A 19,364-nucleotide genomic window follows, 5' to 3' on the forward strand; every position below is an offset into this window, starting at 1 on the left:
TCATCGCTCATCATGATGAAGGGTAGCGGCGCCCCAGCTCGAGTGGATACATCTTACAAGCCTCGATCTCTGTTCTTCAAAAGAGAATTACCAAATTCATTCATTTTTCCAAGCTCATCACGACATGGCGTGGGTTCTAGTCCACTCTCTCGCTGTGGCGATTGCAGCTTCCTGGTCTTCCTTCCATCGTTGCGCGACATCGTTTGCCAAAGGATCGTCGGGATTTGGCGCCCCAAGCAAAGCTTGTATGGAAAGGAGAATGGTTCTGATCTGTAGGGCCGGCGACCAATTGCCTTTTAAGTCATGTCAGCGTTTTTATCCTAACCTGGAAGGAAATACACCCACTCTTCAAAACGTCCAGACAGATGCGACCTAATTTGTCAATGTTTGGGTGGTAGATTTTGGTCAGGAAACGGATTTTCGGGGGTGTCATAGGATAGTCATCTGGCAAAAAGAGCTCGAGTTTGAATATGCCTCCTGCAGGGGTACCAGTAAGGCCTTGCCGTGAAGAGAACTGCGCAGGGAACAATACCTTCATATGGTGACTGAGAGGGACCGTGTATATTCACATCGAAATATCTCAGGTTGTCCTCGTGAGGCACGGCACTGATACCCGGTACTCTACATGTATTCCCTCAGTCACACAGGTCATGACAGGTCCCAAGGATTGCCATACGGTTCTGCCATGAGTCTCTCCGTCTCTTTTACGATTCTCTTCGGCAACGCCATTGCGAATGTATGTTGATGCCACAGAGGGCCGGGAAAATCAAGACAGCAGTGCTGTCAAGAGTCTGGAGAGGCCTAGGTCTCAAGGAGATGGGAAATTCAAGTCACTGAATGTCGTAGACAGTGTATCGTGCTCAACCCGAACAATTTGGCCGTGCCGAGAGTTGAGAGAATCGTCGCTTTTGTGAGGAGATGCAGCTGCCTTGTAGGGTTAAATTGTGTGTCAAAAGATGTTTTGAGGTTTGATACTCGACTGCGGTTCATGATACACAGCCTGAAGCACAAGCACCGCCACTGACTGTAGAGTGGCTGAAATGGTGCTCGACTCGCACTTACTCTCGGTAAAATCCGCTGGTGGATTTTGCTCGGTCTTTGGGGCTGGCCTCGGACGACAACCGTCAATCCCCACATGGCCAATCGCGATCCTCGGGACACCACGGAAACGCGTCCTCACCTTCGTTACGTACAGGAATATGTACATCAGACAGCAACATGCTGTGGTAAATGGCTTCACCTCTACAAGGATGCCAGAAGGCCATTCGACAAAATGCCATCGCCTGCCAGAAATGATCCGAAAGAGATATGAATAAGACTGGATGCCGGGATCTGGTTGCGTCGAGCCACCCTTACTTCACAACGTTCGTATTAATAGACTCTCTGTTTGGAGCTTGGATTAAGGGGAAAAGTCATTGATGATTGCGACGAGGCTACCTGGGTTGTTCGGATAGCGTGACGGAAAGAACTTCCCTCGCTAGTTATTGCTATGATAACAGATGGTCCCAGTCTGGATTTTCTTCTTCTTCTTCGTGGTCCTCCAGGTCTTCGGGCAGGGGCAGCAGCCGACATCGAGGTTTGACCGATATCGACTGCGCTAGGGGTCGCTCGATCTCCAAGACCGGAACTATGTCATCGTATGTTTCGGGGAATCCGACAAAAAAGGTAGGATCCATCTTCCACATCCGGATTTCGTAGAGGTAATGGTTATACAAGCCGGTAAACTCATACAGGCCTGATTCAAGGTTTCTGCTAACAGTGTCACGTGTTGTATAGGGCCAGCAGAACTGGAAGTGATAGATCACATCGGTCCAGAATTTGTTTGTTGCTGTAAGATTCTGACAGAGAACGGCACGCTCCCGCAAGCCGGGCCTATCGTTGCCTGGTCAGATGAAAGCGGAGTAGGCGACGGGAAACCCTTACCATGGAAGCACGTCCACTGCCAAAGGATGGTCAAATCGATACTGCGAAGGTCTGTGATTGCGAATAAGTGCCTATGCTATAAGATCACCACTGGCACTCTCTCACCTAGGGCGATACCATGGAGGCAGGTTGTTGAATGAATCAGCTTTCACAAGGCACTAGGATCGGGAAAAGAAAGTGTCAGAGACTGGCACTCGGACGAGACGCTTGGAAAGCAGGCGCCGAATCTTAGCATACCAGGAGCAAAGAGTGAATCATCCGCAAAGTGCATAACCTAGTCAAATTACCGCTCAGGCAGAAAAGCCGTTTATCCAGATATCGTATAATCTCCCAAAGAGGGCAGAAGAACATGGACCTTGAGATCACATCATCCCATCCGAAAAGAACGCCTCGGATTAGCGCATCCTGGTTCAACTTCTCGTCTGTACAAACATCTGTGGGTGAAAGTGATCGCGCTGTTTTCAAGACGTTGTTAAATATGCTCTGACATTGGGTGCCTTTGCTCCTGTCCAATCCATCCGAATTGATTTGGTGAAGGATCGGACCAGACGCGGTTGGTGCATTTGTCATGGGCTCGAGAGAGGCATTGGAAGAAGACTGGAAGGAATATCTTGAATGATCGAACAAATCGCTGCTGAGAGTCATACCGATTGCGCAGGGTGTGTCGGGTCCACCGACATTGCTCTCCAACGCTGCATTGTGTGTCCAACTGCCTTCGTCGAAACTTGCTTGAGGTATGACTGGGAGAGAAGGCGGCACCGCGATTCCAGATGTCCCTCCCAATCGACACGAATCTGGAAGGTCAACGCACGGCTCTGAAACAAAGCCTGCATCCGCGAACCATCCATGGTGTGGTTTTACGACTGAATTTGTCTGGCCTAATCCAATGGTGGGTGATTGCTGGCCTCTTCGCAGAGCAACGAGTTCGGCGGTGAGATGTTCGATTTTGGTCTCTAGCTCAACAAGACGAAGAGCAGTTTGGCCTCTTTGTTTCCTGCTGCGCTGTCTGTCCACGGCTCTTTTTCTCTCTCGTTGGGCTCCCGTCAACCTTCGCCCTGATGACCATTGCCTTAAGCTGGGACTCGACGGTCTTGATTTTCGGGCGTCCATTCCATACAGATTTGAGGATGGAACGGCTGGTTCGTTGAACAAGGCTACAACTGGATTCTTGCAAGTGAATTGTTTCTCGGTTAATTAGCTGTGGTACTGTTGGTCGAAAAAATTCCCCAGATGATCTCCGCAAAGCTGAATAACACAAGCGGGGAAGGGAAACGGTCACCCACGGTCTCGGATAGGTACGACTTCAGCCAAACAGGAACCGATCAATTGTTGATGCCTCGGAAGAGTTCCCCGTGGGTACGTCGGATGCAATGCTAGTCTTCATTCATGAGTGTGCGACTCGCACATCGAAACTTAAATCGCACAACTGGCGAATCTCTTCGGCAGCAGCCTTGGAATATGGCCTCTTCTGAGATTTCCTGGCCAGGCGTTTCAATCAAGCGCAAGAGTGCGACCTCGCACCAACCCAGCCTCGACATTTCAAGTCTTGTGACTACCTCTACGTCGATGCGATCAGCGTGGACGCGACGCGGGGTCCTTCTCGAAGACATGACATGGCAGAGGCAAACCTCTCCGTATGGGGTCGACCGCAAAGTGACATGAGTACCGATGTATTCTATTTATACCAAGCGATACAGTGCTCTCATGCAAGGATAATGCCTCCAAGTTCAGTCCAATTGTTCCCTCCACCAGATCTACCTTATCCTCCATGGCCGACGTTCTACAAGAGGCCAAAGCCTTCTTGAAGGGCTATTGGATGTGGCTGCTTGTCTGTTTGATCCTTCTTCGGCTATGTTTCAACAAGTACGGAAGAAGTCTCAACTCCATCCCAGGACCTTTTGTCGCCGGCTTCACGGATCTGTGGCGTTTCATCGATACTATCACTGCTACACCCCATGAGACGCACATCAAGTTGCACAGGCAGACAGGTTCTTCCCTTGTCCGCATCGGTCCTCGCACAATCTCCGTCTCTGACCCTGCATTGATTCCCAAGATCTATGGACTGAATTCTGGTTTCACCAAAACCAAGTTCTACACTTTGCATATGCTTTCCTATCAAGGTCAATTCACACCCAGTCTATTCACAACATTGGACGAAGGCTACCACGCAAAGTACAAGAGACCGATTGCAAATGCTTACAGCATGTCTACCTTGGTTGAATTTGAGCCTCTTATCGATTCTACCAGCCAGCTCTTCATGTCGAGGCTAGATGAGTTTGTTAGCTCACAAAAGGTTTTTAACTTTGGACAATGGCTTCAGATGTATGCTTTCGACGTGATGTATGTTCTACTTTATCTCCACCAGAGCGGGATGGACCCCAGCTTATTTTGACAGTGGCGAGATTGTTTTCAGCAGGAAACTGGGCTTCTTGGAGACAAGAAGCGATGTTGATGGAATTATGGCTGACATCCGTACCAAAGTATTCTACGGTGGCAGTGTGAGTTGTGACAGTGTTCTTTCCCCTGTCCCCAAGTTGCCCTCCAAAGCTCACTTTGGTGCTGTGCAGGTTGGCCAAATTCCGACAGTCGATAAGTTCATCACAAAGAGTCCTCTTTTCTTGGCCTGTGTTCCTACTCATCCTATCGTCAACTTCACAGTGGAGAGAATGAGGGAAAGACTTTCAGCCAAGGCTCAGGGCGTTGATGATAAAAAGCGAGACTTCCTGACTCGGTGCTTTGAAGCTCAGGAAAAGAATCCAGATCTTGTGACGGACCGGATAATTCGGATGTACAATATTGATAACGTGCTGGCCGGCAGCGATACAACTGGGATATCTTTGAGATCGGTAAGTCACCATGGCGAGAAGAAGAAAAGGAAAATCATCTACTCCTTTTGCGACGATCGTGTCCTAGAAACAGTGGTGTACTGACTCCAGGTCCAGATATTCTATTACCTCATGAAGTCGCCCCAAGCGCTCAAAAAGGTGGTAGATGAAATTGACAAGGCCGAGTCGGAAGGAAGTCTAAGCGAGTTTATCACTTGGAAGGAGTCAAACAACCAGCCTTACTTACAGGCATGCATCAAAGAAGCATTACGTACGGAAGCCCTTGACGGCCAAGGCACGAACGAACTAACAATAAGTTCTTGAACACAGGAATGCATCCCGCGGTCGGATTACTCCTTGAGCGGCATGTTCCCAAGGGTGGAGTTACACTGGGAGACCATTTTCTTCCCGAAGGAACAATCGTGGGTGTCAATCCTTGGGTCGCCGCGTAAGTCGTTGGATTCCCCTTTCCCGATGTGAAAACGACGGTTCGCTAAATGAAGCAGACGAAACAGACAGGTTTATGGCGAAGATGCCGACAACTTCAGACCCGAACGCTGGCTCGAGGCGTCTCCCGAGCAATTAGCCGCCATGGACCGCGCCAGTCTCACCGTAAGTTCCATCTCCTCTTACGTGCACAGAACACAGAACCAGATCATAACATTGCTTGGTGGTATTAGTTCGGTCACGGGGCGCGATCCTGCATCGGCAAGAATATTTCCATGCTTGAAATCACGAAATTGGTGCCCCAGCTACTTCGTCACTATGAGGTACGTCCCAACGGCAACATGCTCGGCGGTAATTCTTGAAACATTCGGCCTAACAACTGTCGCTTCTCTAAGTTTGCTTTCCCAACCCCACAGCACGAATGGAAGATCCGCGGCGGTTGGTTTGTCGGACAAGATAACCTGCAAGTTCGAGTTCGTCGTCGAGGTGTCAGTGGCCCACGTGAGATATGAGGGCTTATCAACGAAGGGAAATATCTGTCGTGCTGGTAGTTTGCGGACCTTTTTTTTTTTTTTTGGGAGATCTTTGCTGTATAAAAGGCAGCGTCCAGTCGGATGATACTTCACTGAAGATCCTATCCACGTCAAAAGAACACCGTCTTCCAGGCTAGTGATGTATTTTATGGCATTCAAGTCGGCCCGGAGCTAGTAGATCTCGAGGGTCGAACTCACCTGCTCATGATCCCGACATTAAATCCGGCCAGAGATCGAATGTGAATTGAATACTGGTAATGAACAGAGACTCGAGGACCGGCTCCAGGCGCCAGCGATCACATCATCCCGCCAGCAGGTCCATCAGACCATCGTCCCGCATTTTGGGGCCCCGCCCTGTTGCAATTCGGCGCCCGTCGACCCTAGAATTCTGGCTGGCGCCCCGCATTCTGAGGGCCGAAATGGCACGGTAAATTTCGATGCCGAGATACCGTCCTGGCCCATCCGATCGTCCTTTTGGAGGATACTTCCATTGCCCTAGATGAGGCCACTCACCAATTTATCTTTTCGTACATCGCATATGATTCCTGTGGGGTTTCCAATGTCCAGTGGTGCCACATCAACATCAAGAAAGCTATGGCCTGATGTTGTTATTTCGACCGAGAGCATGTTGTTTGTCTTATAAAGCTTCGCGATCAATCCTTTCGGTATCCTTGGATTCTTTTCTTCTGGGCCCTTCAGGTTCAGCATCAACATGGCGACTGAACAGCAAATGGAAAGCACAGATGTGATAATCTGTGGCTGTGGGCCGACAGGCGCCCTTCTCAGCGCGCTTCTCGGACAAATGTCAGTGCAGAATGTCGTGCTAGAGAAAGAGAAGGAAATTGTTACTGATCCCCGAGGTATCGCTTTGGATGAGGACGGCATACGGATTCTTCAGGGGCTTGGAATCTACGACAAAATATACACCGAAATTGGGACGACTATCGGATGGGTTTATTTCACGTCGGGAAAACACGGTCTGAAGACGAAGCCATTTATGCGAATGAATCTTTCTTCCACTGAAGGGGGAACGGGTCATCCCGCCGCGATCTGTCACAAGCAACCAGCGATGGAGAAAAATATCCGCCTTACCGCTAGCCGCTGCTCATGTTCGCAATTGCGTCTCGGATCGACAATAGTGGCTATCGAGGAAGACCGCGACTGGGTTCGTGCAAAATACGTCGACGACAACGGACAAACGAAATGGATTCGAGGAAAATTCCTTGTTGGTGCAGACGGGAAGACGGGCTTCACCCGAAAGCACTATTTAGAAGCGAAAGGTGTGCTCCTGGAAACAGTTGCTGGGTAAGTTGTTCCCTGCCAATGCGAGAATAACGCTTGACGAAATTCAGATACCATTATCAAGAGACCTGGGTTGCACTTAACTGGCACATGGATCTCCCGACACCTGAATCCCACCCGGATTTTCCATTATGGAAACTCGGCTACACCCCTCAACAGGTCTATGATACATTTTTCCCGCATGGTTTTCGATTCATAGGTAACCCCGATCGACCTTCAGTCTGTGGAAGTTTCGGGCACCGAGATGAAAGATTATGGCGGTTCGAGTTTGTGGTAGAGGAGGGAGAGGATCCACAGGCGATGGCATGTTCCGAAAAGACGATGCAAATCATCGTTCCCTATTTGACTCATCCAGGCAGTATCTATGGGTAGGTCCCGAACAGGGTTTTCTCAGTGCCTGGTTAGTCCTCTGTCACCCAAATGCTAACTTGAAATGCAACAGCTTAAAAGATCCGGTCCAGTATCCCGCCGATTGCATCCACGTCCTGCGTTCAAGACCCTTTACATTCTCTGCGAGAAGCTGTAACAAGTGGGCTGTGGGGAGAGTAATCCTTTGCGGCGATTCTGCGCACGTGATGCCCCCATGTACGCATCATACAAAATTATCAGAATAGGAAACTTACTGACGGAAGCAGTTGGTGGCCAAGGGATAGTTTCAGGTTTCCGGGACGCTTCGGGTGTCGCATGGAGACTTGCCCTGACTTGTAGACCGAATTTTGACAGAAATCATGAGTCACTGTTCACTGGATGGTACCTCGAACGAAAACAGCAGCTCGACCGGTCCCTCGCTGCCACGGTGGTCAATGGAAATTTCACAACCGCTCGCAATCCGGTCAAGATCTTCATTAGAGACTGGGTTCTTTGGTTCATGCAGCTGATTCCCAGTGTCCGACACAAGCTGGAATTAGGACCTCGCGCTGAGGGAATGATCAAATACAAATGGGCGCCTGGAATGGCGTTCCTGCCTGACCTTGGAGGCGGGCTTTCTCTGCCACAGGTCTACTGTCGGTCTGTTTTCCACAGCCCCAAGGGGGGCCGGCCGAAAGTCCAGTTTACAGATGATGTGATTTATGGTCCTGGATCCAATTCGCTTCTTCGCCTTCTTGTCCTTGTTGATGATCTCGAGCAGGCAGAGAGATCGCGAGCAGAATTGACAGCCTTGAACCTCGAGAGCATCTCGGATGGAGAAGTCAAGGCAGATGAAGCGGCATTTCTCATACTCTCCCCGTCCGTCGCAGCCGAGCAGACTGGCGCTTCACCAGCCATGTCGCAGCAGAGAATATACCGCATCGCGACAGGCGACGAGTTTGCCGCATCAGAGCTCTGCCAGCACCGACCAAAACCGACCGGATACGACATGTATCGCATCAAGAAAGAGGTTGAGGGAAGAAAATACATTTTGGCACGGCCAGATAGGTTCATTTTTGCTGCATGCCGCTCTGGGAAAGAGCTAGTCAATGCCTGTGAGCGAATTTCGACTACTCTTCTAGGGTCTTCAGAGATAGCCACATTGCCCGACTCAAAGCTCTAGGCGCAATTTTCCACGGTTGGGTCTTGGTCGACAAATAGAGCGGACATTGAGACGAGGTGCGACCCTTGTATAAATTCGAGTTCACAACTTGCACTACCATCCTAGCTATGCCATTGGGACAAATGTTGAGCCTTTGCCACTCACCACATGGCACAGACACCTGCTATGGCTATTGAGTTACGGAGCACGGCAAACCCCGGCTCTTGTATAGGCCGCGTCAACATCAAATGTTTGTGGAGGGTTGGCCGGTGGTCTGGGGAGACCAATAATAGCGGAGAACCTAGCAGGGGCTAGACCTCGAAGGGGGAGCTGTTGCGAGAAGTACGGGGAAGCTTGGTATCCCCCTTCTATTCTCTCTGTATTACCTCCCTTGATGCTGCCCGTAATTCCACTGGTGACCTTAAGCCTTTCTCGTGGCTAATGGCACAGACCAGAGAGTCCCCAGTGCCCAAGCATTCACCATCTCTTCGCCTCTTCTGCAACAGCTTCTTCACCTCATTTCTTCCCGTTACATCAATTCGAAAAGTGATCTGGGCCCCCATAGGTCCAAAATAAGCGAGCCATCCCGAATACGGCCTGCTTTGCTGGAGTCGTCCCCACTTTGTCCATCCACAGAGCGCAAGCCGCTCGAAGGAAACCCTTCGATCCGACTCGTGTGCTGCCGGCCACCTTCAAATTCAAACTTCTTTGATTCTGAGGGTAATGGGAAAGTGCCAACTGGGAAACTTCTTTGGTCGTTCTCTCGCAGTCAGCATCCAGAGCAACGGCGATGACAAATCCCGATACGTTTCTCAGCGACTACCACCCATCGCAAACATCACTCAAACCATCCCATACCAACAATTCGCCCAAGGAAAGGAAATGTCCCTATTGTCCCAGAGAATTTGTCAAGGCTGATCATTACCATCGTCATATCCGATCACATACCAAGGAGAAGCCTTTTCGCTGCAATATTTGTCGAAAGGCCTATCCACGCCAGTACGTCTGAGATTGCTAAAGGCCATTGAAAGGACGCTAATCTCTGAAGTGATACTCTTCTGCGCCATTCAAGGATTCACAAAAGCAATACAGATGGCAACCGTAAGGACAACAAGCCAACTACGACCAATGTCATCCACGCGCCTGATCAGGGTAATTCGCCATCCGATGCTTCGTCCACTACAGGCTCGTCTCGGTGCCTCGAAACGACAACAACCATCAGAGCCGCCGAAGATGCACACAGATCGAGTTCGCGTTTGACAAGCGGCTCGGTCAGGCCAGGAGTCCACGAGATCCTCCTAGACGAGTCTAGTGCTTCTCTCCAATCATTTTTCCCGACGCCTTCGCGCGAAGACGTATCTTCCCAATCCTTGAGCGTATTGGTCGACATAGGAACCGACTCTTATACGTCTAATGTCCCCAATCAATCAGAGCCCGCCATAGGCATGTTGACTGGCACTACAGGAGGCGAAGCGGATACAGTGTATCTGTCACAGGGTGGTGAATTCGACATTAACGACTCCCAAACTAGAGCAGCAGCTTTCATGGATAATCTCACGGGGCTTGATTCTGCAAACTGGCTTCTAGAGGACAATTTCGACCTCGCCATTTTTGATCGCATGAATCCGTGGGCGACGCTTAGTACGAACCAATCCGTTCACGACCATTCTCGAAGTCTGACGTCGTACCGTCAACTGACCGAAAAACCTGGTACAGCACCTCAGATCCTTGATCTGAGGCACGTCTGGTATATCCAAGTCAGGAATGCAGACAATGATTTCGGCGCTGGCTCTGGTAGTGTTACTCCGAGACAGAGAGACTCCGCATACGGCGATGACATCGATGAATCTTATCGCGCCAACATGGCTCGAGATCTTCGGCCGCCTTTTCGAGATGAACCACTTCCATCAATCGACTTTATGGTATTCCATTTCTATTTGTCAATATTCGACATCTAACGCGTTTGCAGAATTTATGTATCCACTTGTTCTTCACTCGATTCAATGTCACATTACCCCTTATACACGCCCCGACCTTTCGACCGACGGCACACAATGCATTGTTGGTACTGTCCATGTGTTCGATTGCCACATTCTCTTTGGGTTCGGAAGTGGCCACGAAGGCGGGCTCTATGCTTTTCGAACGAGTCAACAAAGCCATTCTTGGTGCCGTATGTATACAAACGACCACCTTTCGTTTGAGACGTTTTTCTAATTCTCGAATCGACAGCCATGGGAAAGATTCCTTACAAGAAGCTCGGACAACACCTGGAATTCGACAAAAGCCTCGATAATTGGGCAAACATTTGCGCTTCTCTCTGGGGTGAGTAGTTTTGTAGGGTGACACTGTTCCTGTTGGCTAAGCAGGTCGTGCGTTAGGACCCTGCTCATCGTGCCACCGCCGCTGCATTTCATGGTTCCTTAATATCGGTACGTGCATACGAAAAGGGAAAAAAAATAAATTATATCCACAGTGGCTGAGATTATTTGATTGCAGATTGCTCGCCACTCCAACCTCTTCGGTGAAACGGCCCCTTTCCGTCTTGCTGATAACTTGTCTCCGGACGAATTGGCTAGAACTTGGAAGAGATGGGCTAGAAAAGAAGAGTTGAAAAGGTACGGATCCTATTATGAAGCACTGGCTGACAAGCTCCTGACTGCGCACATAGGCTTGCTCTCATCCTTTACGTTCATGATGCTGAAATAGCAGCCCTGTTTCATCATGAACCAGTTTTCCGTCACAACACAACAAGCCTACCCACAGCCTGTTCTTCAGAACTATTCTCGGCCCCCTCAGCTGCTGCATGGGCGATGATATTCAGAGCTGAACAACGAGAGAGACAGATTCATCGAAGGGAGTCTCGTTCTCACACCCAAAATCCTTTCAGCATGTGCCCATGGGGCCTTTCGACGGCAACTCAACAGTCTGAATTATCATTTCACAAGGATTTACGGGAGCTCAGTATGCTCAACGTATACACTACGCTCTCCGGCATCGGCGCGTCAATTTGCGAATGTCGACATTTGGATTTTCTCTCGTTCAATATGATCAGCAAATTTGAATCCGATCTCCTCACTTGGTACACCTCTGTCTCGGACTCCTACAGAAAGCTGGGTGATCATTCAGCACAGTCTGACCCCCCATTCAGTTTGTTACCTTTATGGCACTATACATTCATGACGCTAACAACGGATCTTCGCACCCTGGAATTAGCTGTGGGAAAAGAAGGAAGTGAGGTCGCCTCTTCTACGCGGGAATACGTTTTATCTTGGATCTCGTCCGTGGATTCAAAAAGATGTCTTCTAAATGCGCTATTTCTGCAGAATTTGATTGTGTCAACCACCATGGGCTCGTTTGTTGCAATCCACACTCCCCGGATTTTATTCTCTGCGGCACTTTGCTGGTATTGCTACATGTTGTACCTACCTCAGAGCCCGTCGGCGGGCGACGTTTGGACATCATCTCTTCCAGATCAGATGGAATCCTTTCAGTCTTTTCCGGAGGTGCAATTGTCGCGCGAGAGCAATCCGATATCAAATATCTACAGCGAGACCATACCTTGCTTTAGGAAAATCCTTGACGCAAACCCGGCTGAAATGAAAGCAAACACTACCTGTGTTCTGGAGTCTATCCTTCGGAGGCTAGGGACAAACGGCATCTCGAGGAGATTCGCAGATATCATTCAAATTTTTGTATATGGAGAGCCGGACAAGGAAAACATGGATGACATAGTGTCTCGCCATGATTTTCAGTTGACTATGTCCTCATGAGCGCTCCCTCACGGCAATGATTGAGATACCAGATTTAAGGATGTAAATGACTGTCATAAAGTGAGCTCTCTGGTGTACCACCTCGTGTCAATGAGCCTTGCGTCTGAGTTCTTATGTAATCAACACGTGATCCCGAGATTCTTCCCTTTTCTCGCAGCTGAGAACTTGCAATTGACTGTTTGTCAACCGTCGTGACCTCCAAGTACGCTCTCTGTCAAAGACGTCATGACATTTTGCACATTAAAATCATGCAGGAGACCCCCATAAGCTTGTCAAGCTGCCCAGCCATCACATCCTCGCTATGGCTGCTGTGATGGGTTCAGAACTCCGGTTGAGATGATGAGAGACATCTTCACCGCCGTGAGTTGATAACCCTCTCTCCGGAGGGTCTGGAGCACAAGCTTGAAAGTCTTGGCCGGCATCAACGATGGTTTGAGCGGACAACGGTGTCTCTCAGTCAGTTACGTTGGATAGCTTAACACTTAATTCGGATTTCCGGTCTGAAATCGGCCGTTCCTGCACGGAGAGCCTCCACTACTCCATGGCCTCTACCCGGGGGCACTATGAAGATGCGGCCAATGACTCGAGTCTCCGGGCTATGCATCTCTATAAAAAGCCAGAGAGGAGCAAGATGAGATCATTCAGAACTCAACAGTCACCTCAAGTGAATATCTTGCAAATCCCTTGAATCAATACTGCTCCTTCAGCATGGTCTCCAAAACTCTTCCCGAAGTCGACCACTTTGAGGCCGTAGCTCCATCGAAAGAGCTTATTGACTTTGTTTCCTTGCGGACTGTTGACCTCGCTCGGTACGACGATGGCCCTGAGGCAAGGGCTGAACTTGCCGAAGAAATTCGTCTGGCTATGACGACCCAAGGATTCTTCACGCTCGTCAATCATGGCATCAGCGAAGAAGATATAACCCGCCAAGTGGACATTGGGCACACGATTCTCGGACGCACTCCTCGAGAAGAAAAGGTCCGCCTTCAAGCTCCGATGATCGAAGAAGGCTCCTATCATGGCTTCAAGCCCCGCGGCCACTGGCGCAACACAGGTAATGTACGCGACAAGGTTGAAAATTTCAATATCTACCGTGATATGAGCCTGAGGGAGCAGCCAGCGGCCATGAACCCCTTCAAGCCCGAAATTCAACGCTTCATCGACTACACTCACAAAGAGGTCCTCTACAAGCTTTTGCGGCTCTTCGCCATGGCCCTGAAGCTTGACGACGAGGAATTTTTCGTGAAAGCTCATAACTATGACGGACACGATGAGACGTGGCTCCGCTACATGGAGTACTTTGACGAATATACAGCAAAGGAGAAATCAGTGACGGGTGGTCTTTGGCTCGGTGGTCACCAGGACTTTACCAGTCTATCACTCCTCTTTAGCCAGCCCATGACCTCTCTTCAGGTTCGCGACTACGATTCTGACGAGTGGAAGTATGTAAAGCACGTACCTGGGGCTATCATCGTCAACGCAGGCGAGGTCATGCTGTGGTGGACAGGGGGGTACTTCAAGGCGGCCATCCATCGTGTGTTCGAGCCACCAATGGATCAACGAGGGCACAACCGGAGCAGCGTCTTCTACTTCTGTGTGCCCAACGACGAGGTGGTCATCAACACCCTCCTCGATCGCAGTCCTGTGCTTCGTGAAGCTGGTATGGAAATGGCTCATAGGCCTGAAAATGCTCCTACCAGTAAGGAGTGGAGCAACGGCCGCATCAAGATCACAGGCCGTAACGCCGTCTGGGATCAAAAGTCAAAAGGTGAGAACGTGACAGCGGAGCAGGTCGGGAAAGTCACGACAACATGGTTCAGATAAGGGAGATATGCCTCCAAAACGACGACCTAGATGGAATGGATTGTATACCTTATTGAAAGCCGAAGCATTGCTCCTTGCAGGATATCGATTCCTTCGATGGCAAGATGGAATGGCTTTGCTTCTTTGTTTCTTTGCTTCAATCTGCTCTGGGGCACAGTATTGGGATAAATAGTGTATGGACAATAAATTCATATAGGCTCAGCTGGGAGCCGATATCGAACCTCAACTCCGAGAGGAGGAAGTAAATACAATCAGCCGTGTGTGGTTAGGTGGTGGCGAGGACTGAGCAGGTACTGTACATCTGCCTTCCCATTACTGACCAACCAAGTATTGCCCCTTGTACATAGCCCGAGCAGTGCCTATAATCCCCCGCAACTTTATAAGGATCGGGGTAATTCGTAGGCTCTCCTCCCCCGCCCACAGAGAAGCTGCCAAACTTCTTGCCACTTGCCAAAGCCATCTACTGGTCGACTCAGCCAGTCAACAGTCGATAACGGTGCGAAACACACCAACACCTCTGATGGAAGCTACAAAATCTGCAAGATATTGAAAACATGAGCACGAGACTCTCCCAGACTACAAGCAGTCGCGTCAAGGCCTGCACCGAGTGCCGCCAGCAGAAGGTCTTGCCCTCTTGATTTCCCAGCACGGAAAGGCCGACCCTAGCTGATCCCCTATAGCTCCGATGCGATGCGTTCAAAGATCATTCAAAGCCTTGCTCAAGATGTGCCCGGATGAAGCTCAATTGTGTCGTTCTGCAGTCGTTTAAGCGAGTCAAGAAACGAACGTTGGTCCATCTTCTCCTCGAGAATACCAAAGACACCTGACTGTTTGTCCAGGAAGGCCGACTTACAAGCAGAGCTGGATCGCCTGAGTCGGCAATTGGACACCGCTACAGCCGTGGATCTTGATTCTGCCCCTTCGAGCTCACTCATTCCATTGTCTCCCGATACCAATGTCTCATCCCGTGTGCATCAAGTGTCATTGTCCAATGCTGGCCCTGAGCAAACTCCCTCCCAGTCTCCCTCGAATCCAATGACCAATATGCATGGCAGACCTTTAGCGCCGGCCACCACTTCCCCTACCATCAGTCATACTGGAGTTGCCAGTGCTTTGACGCCAACATCCTCTCAGACATTGGAGGATCTTGAGTTTTGTGGCGCCCAGATTGACGATTGCTTTTCCCTGTACCTTTGTCTACATTGGCATGGCTGGCAACTGTCGATACTGACTCTGGCACAGTTTCTTGACGCATTATGCGCCCAAAGTCCACGTATTCGACACCGTTCTCGATCCGAATGCCTGCCACCCTCAATCACCACTACTTTTCTGGACCATTGTCACCATCGGAGCAAGAAAATACTCCCAAGATCCTACCATTCTCATGTTACTCGCTCCCAAAGTGATCGAATTGGCACAGCGCTCTATTTTTCACCGCGAAAACCCGCTTTCGACACTTCAAGCATTTCTTCTCCTTACAATTTGGCCGATGCCCGTGGACACCATGCACAAGGACATCTCGCCCGTGCTTGCCGGGGCAATGTTGAATCTGGCGGTTGCTATTGGTCTTCACGTTCATGGTGTTGGGCAAGACTTTTCAAGAACCACACTGCGCCACGAGGAAAATGAAAGGATCTTTCGTGCCAAACTATGGCTGTCATGTCTCATAGCCTCTCAAAGGTACATTCTTGGGCGCCATCTGAGAAATTCCTCGGGTCGAGAAGCTGACTGGTTATAGTTGTACTATTTCAAATGGACTTCCACCTCCCATAGTACTCGATACCTACGACTACGTATCCAAGGGACGAGATGCTCTTTCCGGCGTCCCCATTGAGCTCCGTTTCAGAAGGAAATTAAGCCAAACTGTCTCCATTGCAATCCTTGAACTGGGTCGCGCTGTTCTTTCTGTAGACGAGCCTGGCGGCGCTAGCTCTCTCAAGTCCATAATCGGCGTATTCATGTGGCAGCTCTCGCAACTAGACTCAGAGTGCTCTGATCAGCCAAGTTAGTCAACTCGCCTATTTTTGATAGTCCTACGGTGGATTCCACACGCTGACTTCTTCAGACCACTTCTTTCTCTCCTGCGCACGACTGCAAATTCAAAGTTTTCACTTTTTTATCCGCTCTCCCGAGATCGATAGTACCAGTCTGGTCCAATTGTACATCGTAGCTTGTACTGTGATCGAGGCAATCGTGAAGATGGATGGGACTGAAGATGTGGCCGGGTCATCAACTGCCTACATCCAAAAAATGCTGCTATTGGCGGCATTCGTCATACTTCGAATCACCAGAAGCCACCTTGCCCCAACTCTGGATCTCGAAAGGGGTCGAAAAGCCTACTTTGCGCTCATTTTTTATTGTCGAAGAGTATCTCTTCAGGATAGTGACCTATCATCAAGAGCCGGTGTCATTCTCACCCAGCTGTGGACAAGCAAGAATGCTTTCGAAAATTCAGATGGAACCGTCGACTGCCTCACCCTCCGTTGCCGTAGTCGGTTGAGTATGTCTGTTGTCTTCGATTGCTTTTGGCGTTGGAGACGAGAATTTGCCGGGCAGGCGACTCCATATGAGGAACCCAGAAATGACAAAGGTAGAGCTGCACTCCTGCTATGGAAAATTTCGGAGCTGACTTCGCAGGTGCTACTGTGGCAGATGCTCCGGCAAATAATCAAATATCACCGGCAGCCTTTCCAGCCGCTGACCTGGAATACTCCCAGTATATGCTATCGTCATGGTCACCTCAAGGCACATTTCCAGACTATGGTTGGGCGGCGACCTTAGATCTCCCTATTGAAACATGGAATGCATTCCAACTGGAGTCTGAAGTCGGCGAAGGACGCACGGCATTTGGAGCCACTCAAGACTTTCCCGCAACACAATTGTCTTCGGTGGTCTCATAGCTGCAAAGAATGTTAATTGAATGTGCCTTAGGTACCACAGAGCTCCCTCACCGGGAGCCTAGATCATTCGGATCTCCTCGAGAGATTATTTCGCCTATTTTGCGCCTAGGAGCAGATGGTTTGATCTGGTCGGACCTTGAGCGGCTGAAGAACTTCCGGACACGTTTTTCAAAGTGCGCCAGAAAACTCTTGGAAAGGCATTGGTGGCCTAACCATTGCCAATCAACGATATCGAGCCACCGGTTGGTCCTCGCGCCCTTTTCAACGCTTCGAGCGATCTGATCCTGAAGTCCGGTCACGTGAGTCGGTTTTGATATCGACTCGCAACTTTTCTCTCATGGACAAGTCCCAGATCCCACCCACTCTACCGGGGAAGCGATCCGGGGTCTGGAGTCAGGGGAAGATCTCGGTCCTCGACCTCGGTGTCTCGAATCCACATAATTGACCCTTATCCCCGACCAAACTGGAAATATCTTCTCATCTTCACCCTGCCAAAAAACATCATCTCTTCCGTAGTCAAAAAGTACAATGTCTGAGCAACCCATTGATAAAACTTCGATTGTCGAGGTAGAAAACTGCGGCGGCGATGTCTCCCCTGGCCAAGAGAAAGCGACCGACGCTCATCATGATATTCGAATTCGTCACGTAAAGTCGAAAGAGGAGCGGCGACTGGTACTCGAACAAGATCTGCTTATTTTACCATTGTTATCGGGCGGCCTTTTCTCGGGGTTTCTGGTATGCCTTAATGACCTGACCTGATCCCCCTGACGTTGTTACTGACTCCTTGTAGGATCGTGACCAGATTGGAAACGCTCGTGTCATGGGTATGCAGGTTGACCTCGGATTGACTAGCCAGCAGTTCTATAACTGTATAATGATGTTTTGTAAGAAGCCTTTTCCTCCAAAGCAACCGTCATCAATGCTAACTTCCCGTGGTCGTCGGATACATGATCGTCGAACTACCGGCGGGTTTATTGTTGCGCATATATCATCCTCGCTGCGTGATCGGCGTTCCAGCCGTTCTATTTGGTGTCTTCGCATGCGCCATGGTTTCCGCAAAAAGCTATGCCCCAGTGATGGTTCTTCGGGTTCTGATCGGTCTTGCCGAGGCCTTTGTCAAAAATGCATATCTTTACATCAGCCTTTGGTATCGGCCGGATGAGTTGTCATTAAGGACGGGTCCGTATATATATATCGATTCTTACCGGCCAAGTATTTACGTGCTACACAGCTGCAATCTATGGAATGAGCCCTGTTGCGGGGGCCATTAGTGGTATTATCGCATACGAATTGCAGAAAAATGTTGACGGTGACCTTGGGTTGCACGCCTGGCAGTGGTTATTCATCGTGGAGGGCGCAATTACCATTTTCTTCGCCATGACTATGGTTGCCCTCCTTCCCGCACTTCCGGATACTGTGGCGGAGGAGGGAAGCCTCATTTTCGGTCCGAGAATGAGCGCCGGATTATCGCTTCAAGACTTCGAGCGAGTACGTGCTATCAATCCACTGTCTCCCGGCAGTTTGTCTGTCGAGATCATTCTGACATCAAATACAAGGCCAAAATACCCATGATCGCCGCCCTCGTTATCATCAGATCCTTGTTGCACTCAAAGATCCCAAGCTCTACCTTGGCTCTGCCATGGTAGGTTGTCAAGGAATTGGAATCGGAGCATTCTCTGTCTTCCTGCCTACTTTCATTAAAGAATTCGGGTTCTCGGCCCTCGACACCCAGTTTTACACGATGACTCCCTACGCCTTTGGCCTCGCAACTCTCGTGTCGATCTCTTTCCTGTCCGATCGCCTCAACCGCAAGGCGTGGGTGGCTTTTGGATGTCACTGCATCACGATGATCGGATTTGTCATACTGCTAACAACCACGAACAAAATCGCACTCCTCGCTGGAGCTTGCTTTGTCCTCGCCGGTGCATACCCAGGCCTAGTCGTCAGTGTTGCCTGGCTGATGACATTCCACAGGGTTTCACAAAACGTGCAACTGCTGCTTGGTTCAGTCAGATATTTATTCAGTCCGAGAGTATTATCGCAACACAAGTGTATGACTCTCCGCCCTGCTTTTTCAAAGGGCACGGGGTTGCCCTGGGGTTCTATGTTCTTGCGGTAACGTGTACCATGTTGTTGCTCGTCATGGCCACCAAAGCGAATGCGGCCCGGGATCAACGGGCCCGAGAGTTTGAGGAAAGAGGTCAATTGGATGAGGAGGCACTCAAGACTATTGAAGACTTGTGCGACTTTCACCCCCAGTACAGGTACGCTTTGTAGGTATGGCGCAGGAAGATGAAGAGAATATCCCGTATTCCTGAACTCCTAGGATG

At 49.9% G+C, this 19,364-nt stretch overlaps 8 protein-coding genes across 8 annotated transcripts; 6 read left to right on the forward strand and 2 right to left on the reverse strand.

The window, feature by feature from the left end:
• Positions 1–117: 117 nt before the first annotated feature.
• Z518_01162 (ubiquitin-conjugating enzyme E2 13) lies at positions 118–729 on the reverse strand (the record flags this gene model as incomplete). Its single annotated transcript, XM_013421763.1, has 4 exons — positions 118–293; positions 346–477; positions 533–621; positions 677–729. The coding sequence occupies 4 exons, from the start codon at positions 727–729 to the stop codon at positions 118–120; spliced, it is 450 nt and encodes a 149-aa protein (XP_013277217.1).
• A 758-nt stretch (positions 730–1,487) lies between these two features.
• Positions 1,488–3,033, reverse strand: Z518_01163 (uncharacterized protein; the record flags this gene model as incomplete). Its single annotated transcript, XM_013421764.1, has 4 exons — positions 1,488–1,872; positions 1,924–1,974; positions 2,029–2,081; positions 2,161–3,033. The coding sequence occupies 4 exons, from the start codon at positions 3,031–3,033 to the stop codon at positions 1,488–1,490; spliced, it is 1,362 nt and encodes a 453-aa protein (XP_013277218.1).
• A 658-nt stretch (positions 3,034–3,691) lies between these two features.
• On the forward strand, positions 3,692–5,557 carry Z518_01164 (uncharacterized protein; the record flags this gene model as incomplete). Its single annotated transcript, XM_013421765.1, has 7 exons — positions 3,692–4,263; positions 4,319–4,421; positions 4,491–4,769; positions 4,866–5,019; positions 5,079–5,196; positions 5,255–5,360; positions 5,429–5,557. The coding sequence occupies 7 exons, from the start codon at positions 3,692–3,694 to the stop codon at positions 5,555–5,557; spliced, it is 1,461 nt and encodes a 486-aa protein (XP_013277219.1).
• An 883-nt stretch (positions 5,558–6,440) lies between these two features.
• On the forward strand, positions 6,441–8,561 carry Z518_01165 (uncharacterized protein; the record flags this gene model as incomplete). Its single annotated transcript, XM_013421766.1, has 4 exons — positions 6,441–7,033; positions 7,081–7,398; positions 7,473–7,615; positions 7,666–8,561. The coding sequence occupies 4 exons, from the start codon at positions 6,441–6,443 to the stop codon at positions 8,559–8,561; spliced, it is 1,950 nt and encodes a 649-aa protein (XP_013277220.1).
• A 769-nt stretch (positions 8,562–9,330) lies between these two features.
• Z518_01166 (uncharacterized protein) lies at positions 9,331–12,310 on the forward strand (the record flags this gene model as incomplete). Its single annotated transcript, XM_013421767.1, has 7 exons — positions 9,331–9,539; positions 9,589–10,462; positions 10,510–10,710; positions 10,770–10,862; positions 10,919–10,969; positions 11,037–11,155; positions 11,209–12,310. The coding sequence occupies 7 exons, from the start codon at positions 9,331–9,333 to the stop codon at positions 12,308–12,310; spliced, it is 2,649 nt and encodes an 882-aa protein (XP_013277221.1).
• A 708-nt stretch (positions 12,311–13,018) lies between these two features.
• Z518_01167 (uncharacterized protein) lies at positions 13,019–14,134 on the forward strand (the record flags this gene model as incomplete). Its single annotated transcript, XM_013421768.1, has 1 exon — positions 13,019–14,134. One exon carries the CDS (start codon positions 13,019–13,021, stop codon positions 14,132–14,134), a length of 1,116 nt encoding a protein of 371 aa, XP_013277222.1.
• A 734-nt stretch (positions 14,135–14,868) lies between these two features.
• On the forward strand, positions 14,869–17,034 carry Z518_01168 (uncharacterized protein; the record flags this gene model as incomplete). The annotated part of the gene is made up of 6 exons (XM_013421769.1): positions 14,869–14,921; positions 14,974–15,321; positions 15,377–15,814; positions 15,873–16,138; positions 16,200–16,724; positions 16,772–17,034. The coding sequence occupies 6 exons, from the start codon at positions 14,869–14,871 to the stop codon at positions 17,032–17,034; spliced, it is 1,893 nt and encodes a 630-aa protein (XP_013277223.1).
• A 528-nt stretch (positions 17,035–17,562) lies between these two features.
• Z518_01169 (uncharacterized protein) lies at positions 17,563–19,311 on the forward strand (the record flags this gene model as incomplete). The annotated part of the gene is made up of 6 exons (XM_013421770.1): positions 17,563–17,769; positions 17,825–17,918; positions 18,052–18,213; positions 18,266–18,526; positions 18,591–18,976; positions 19,009–19,311. The coding sequence occupies 6 exons, from the start codon at positions 17,563–17,565 to the stop codon at positions 19,309–19,311; spliced, it is 1,413 nt and encodes a 470-aa protein (XP_013277224.1).
• Between the last annotated feature and the right edge of the window lie 53 nt (positions 19,312–19,364).

The sequence above is a fragment of the Rhinocladiella mackenziei genome, assembly GCF_000835555.1.
Source record: "Rhinocladiella mackenziei CBS 650.93 unplaced genomic scaffold supercont1.1, whole genome shotgun sequence".
NCBI classification, from domain to species: Eukaryota; Fungi; Ascomycota; class Eurotiomycetes; order Chaetothyriales; family Herpotrichiellaceae; genus Rhinocladiella; species Rhinocladiella mackenziei.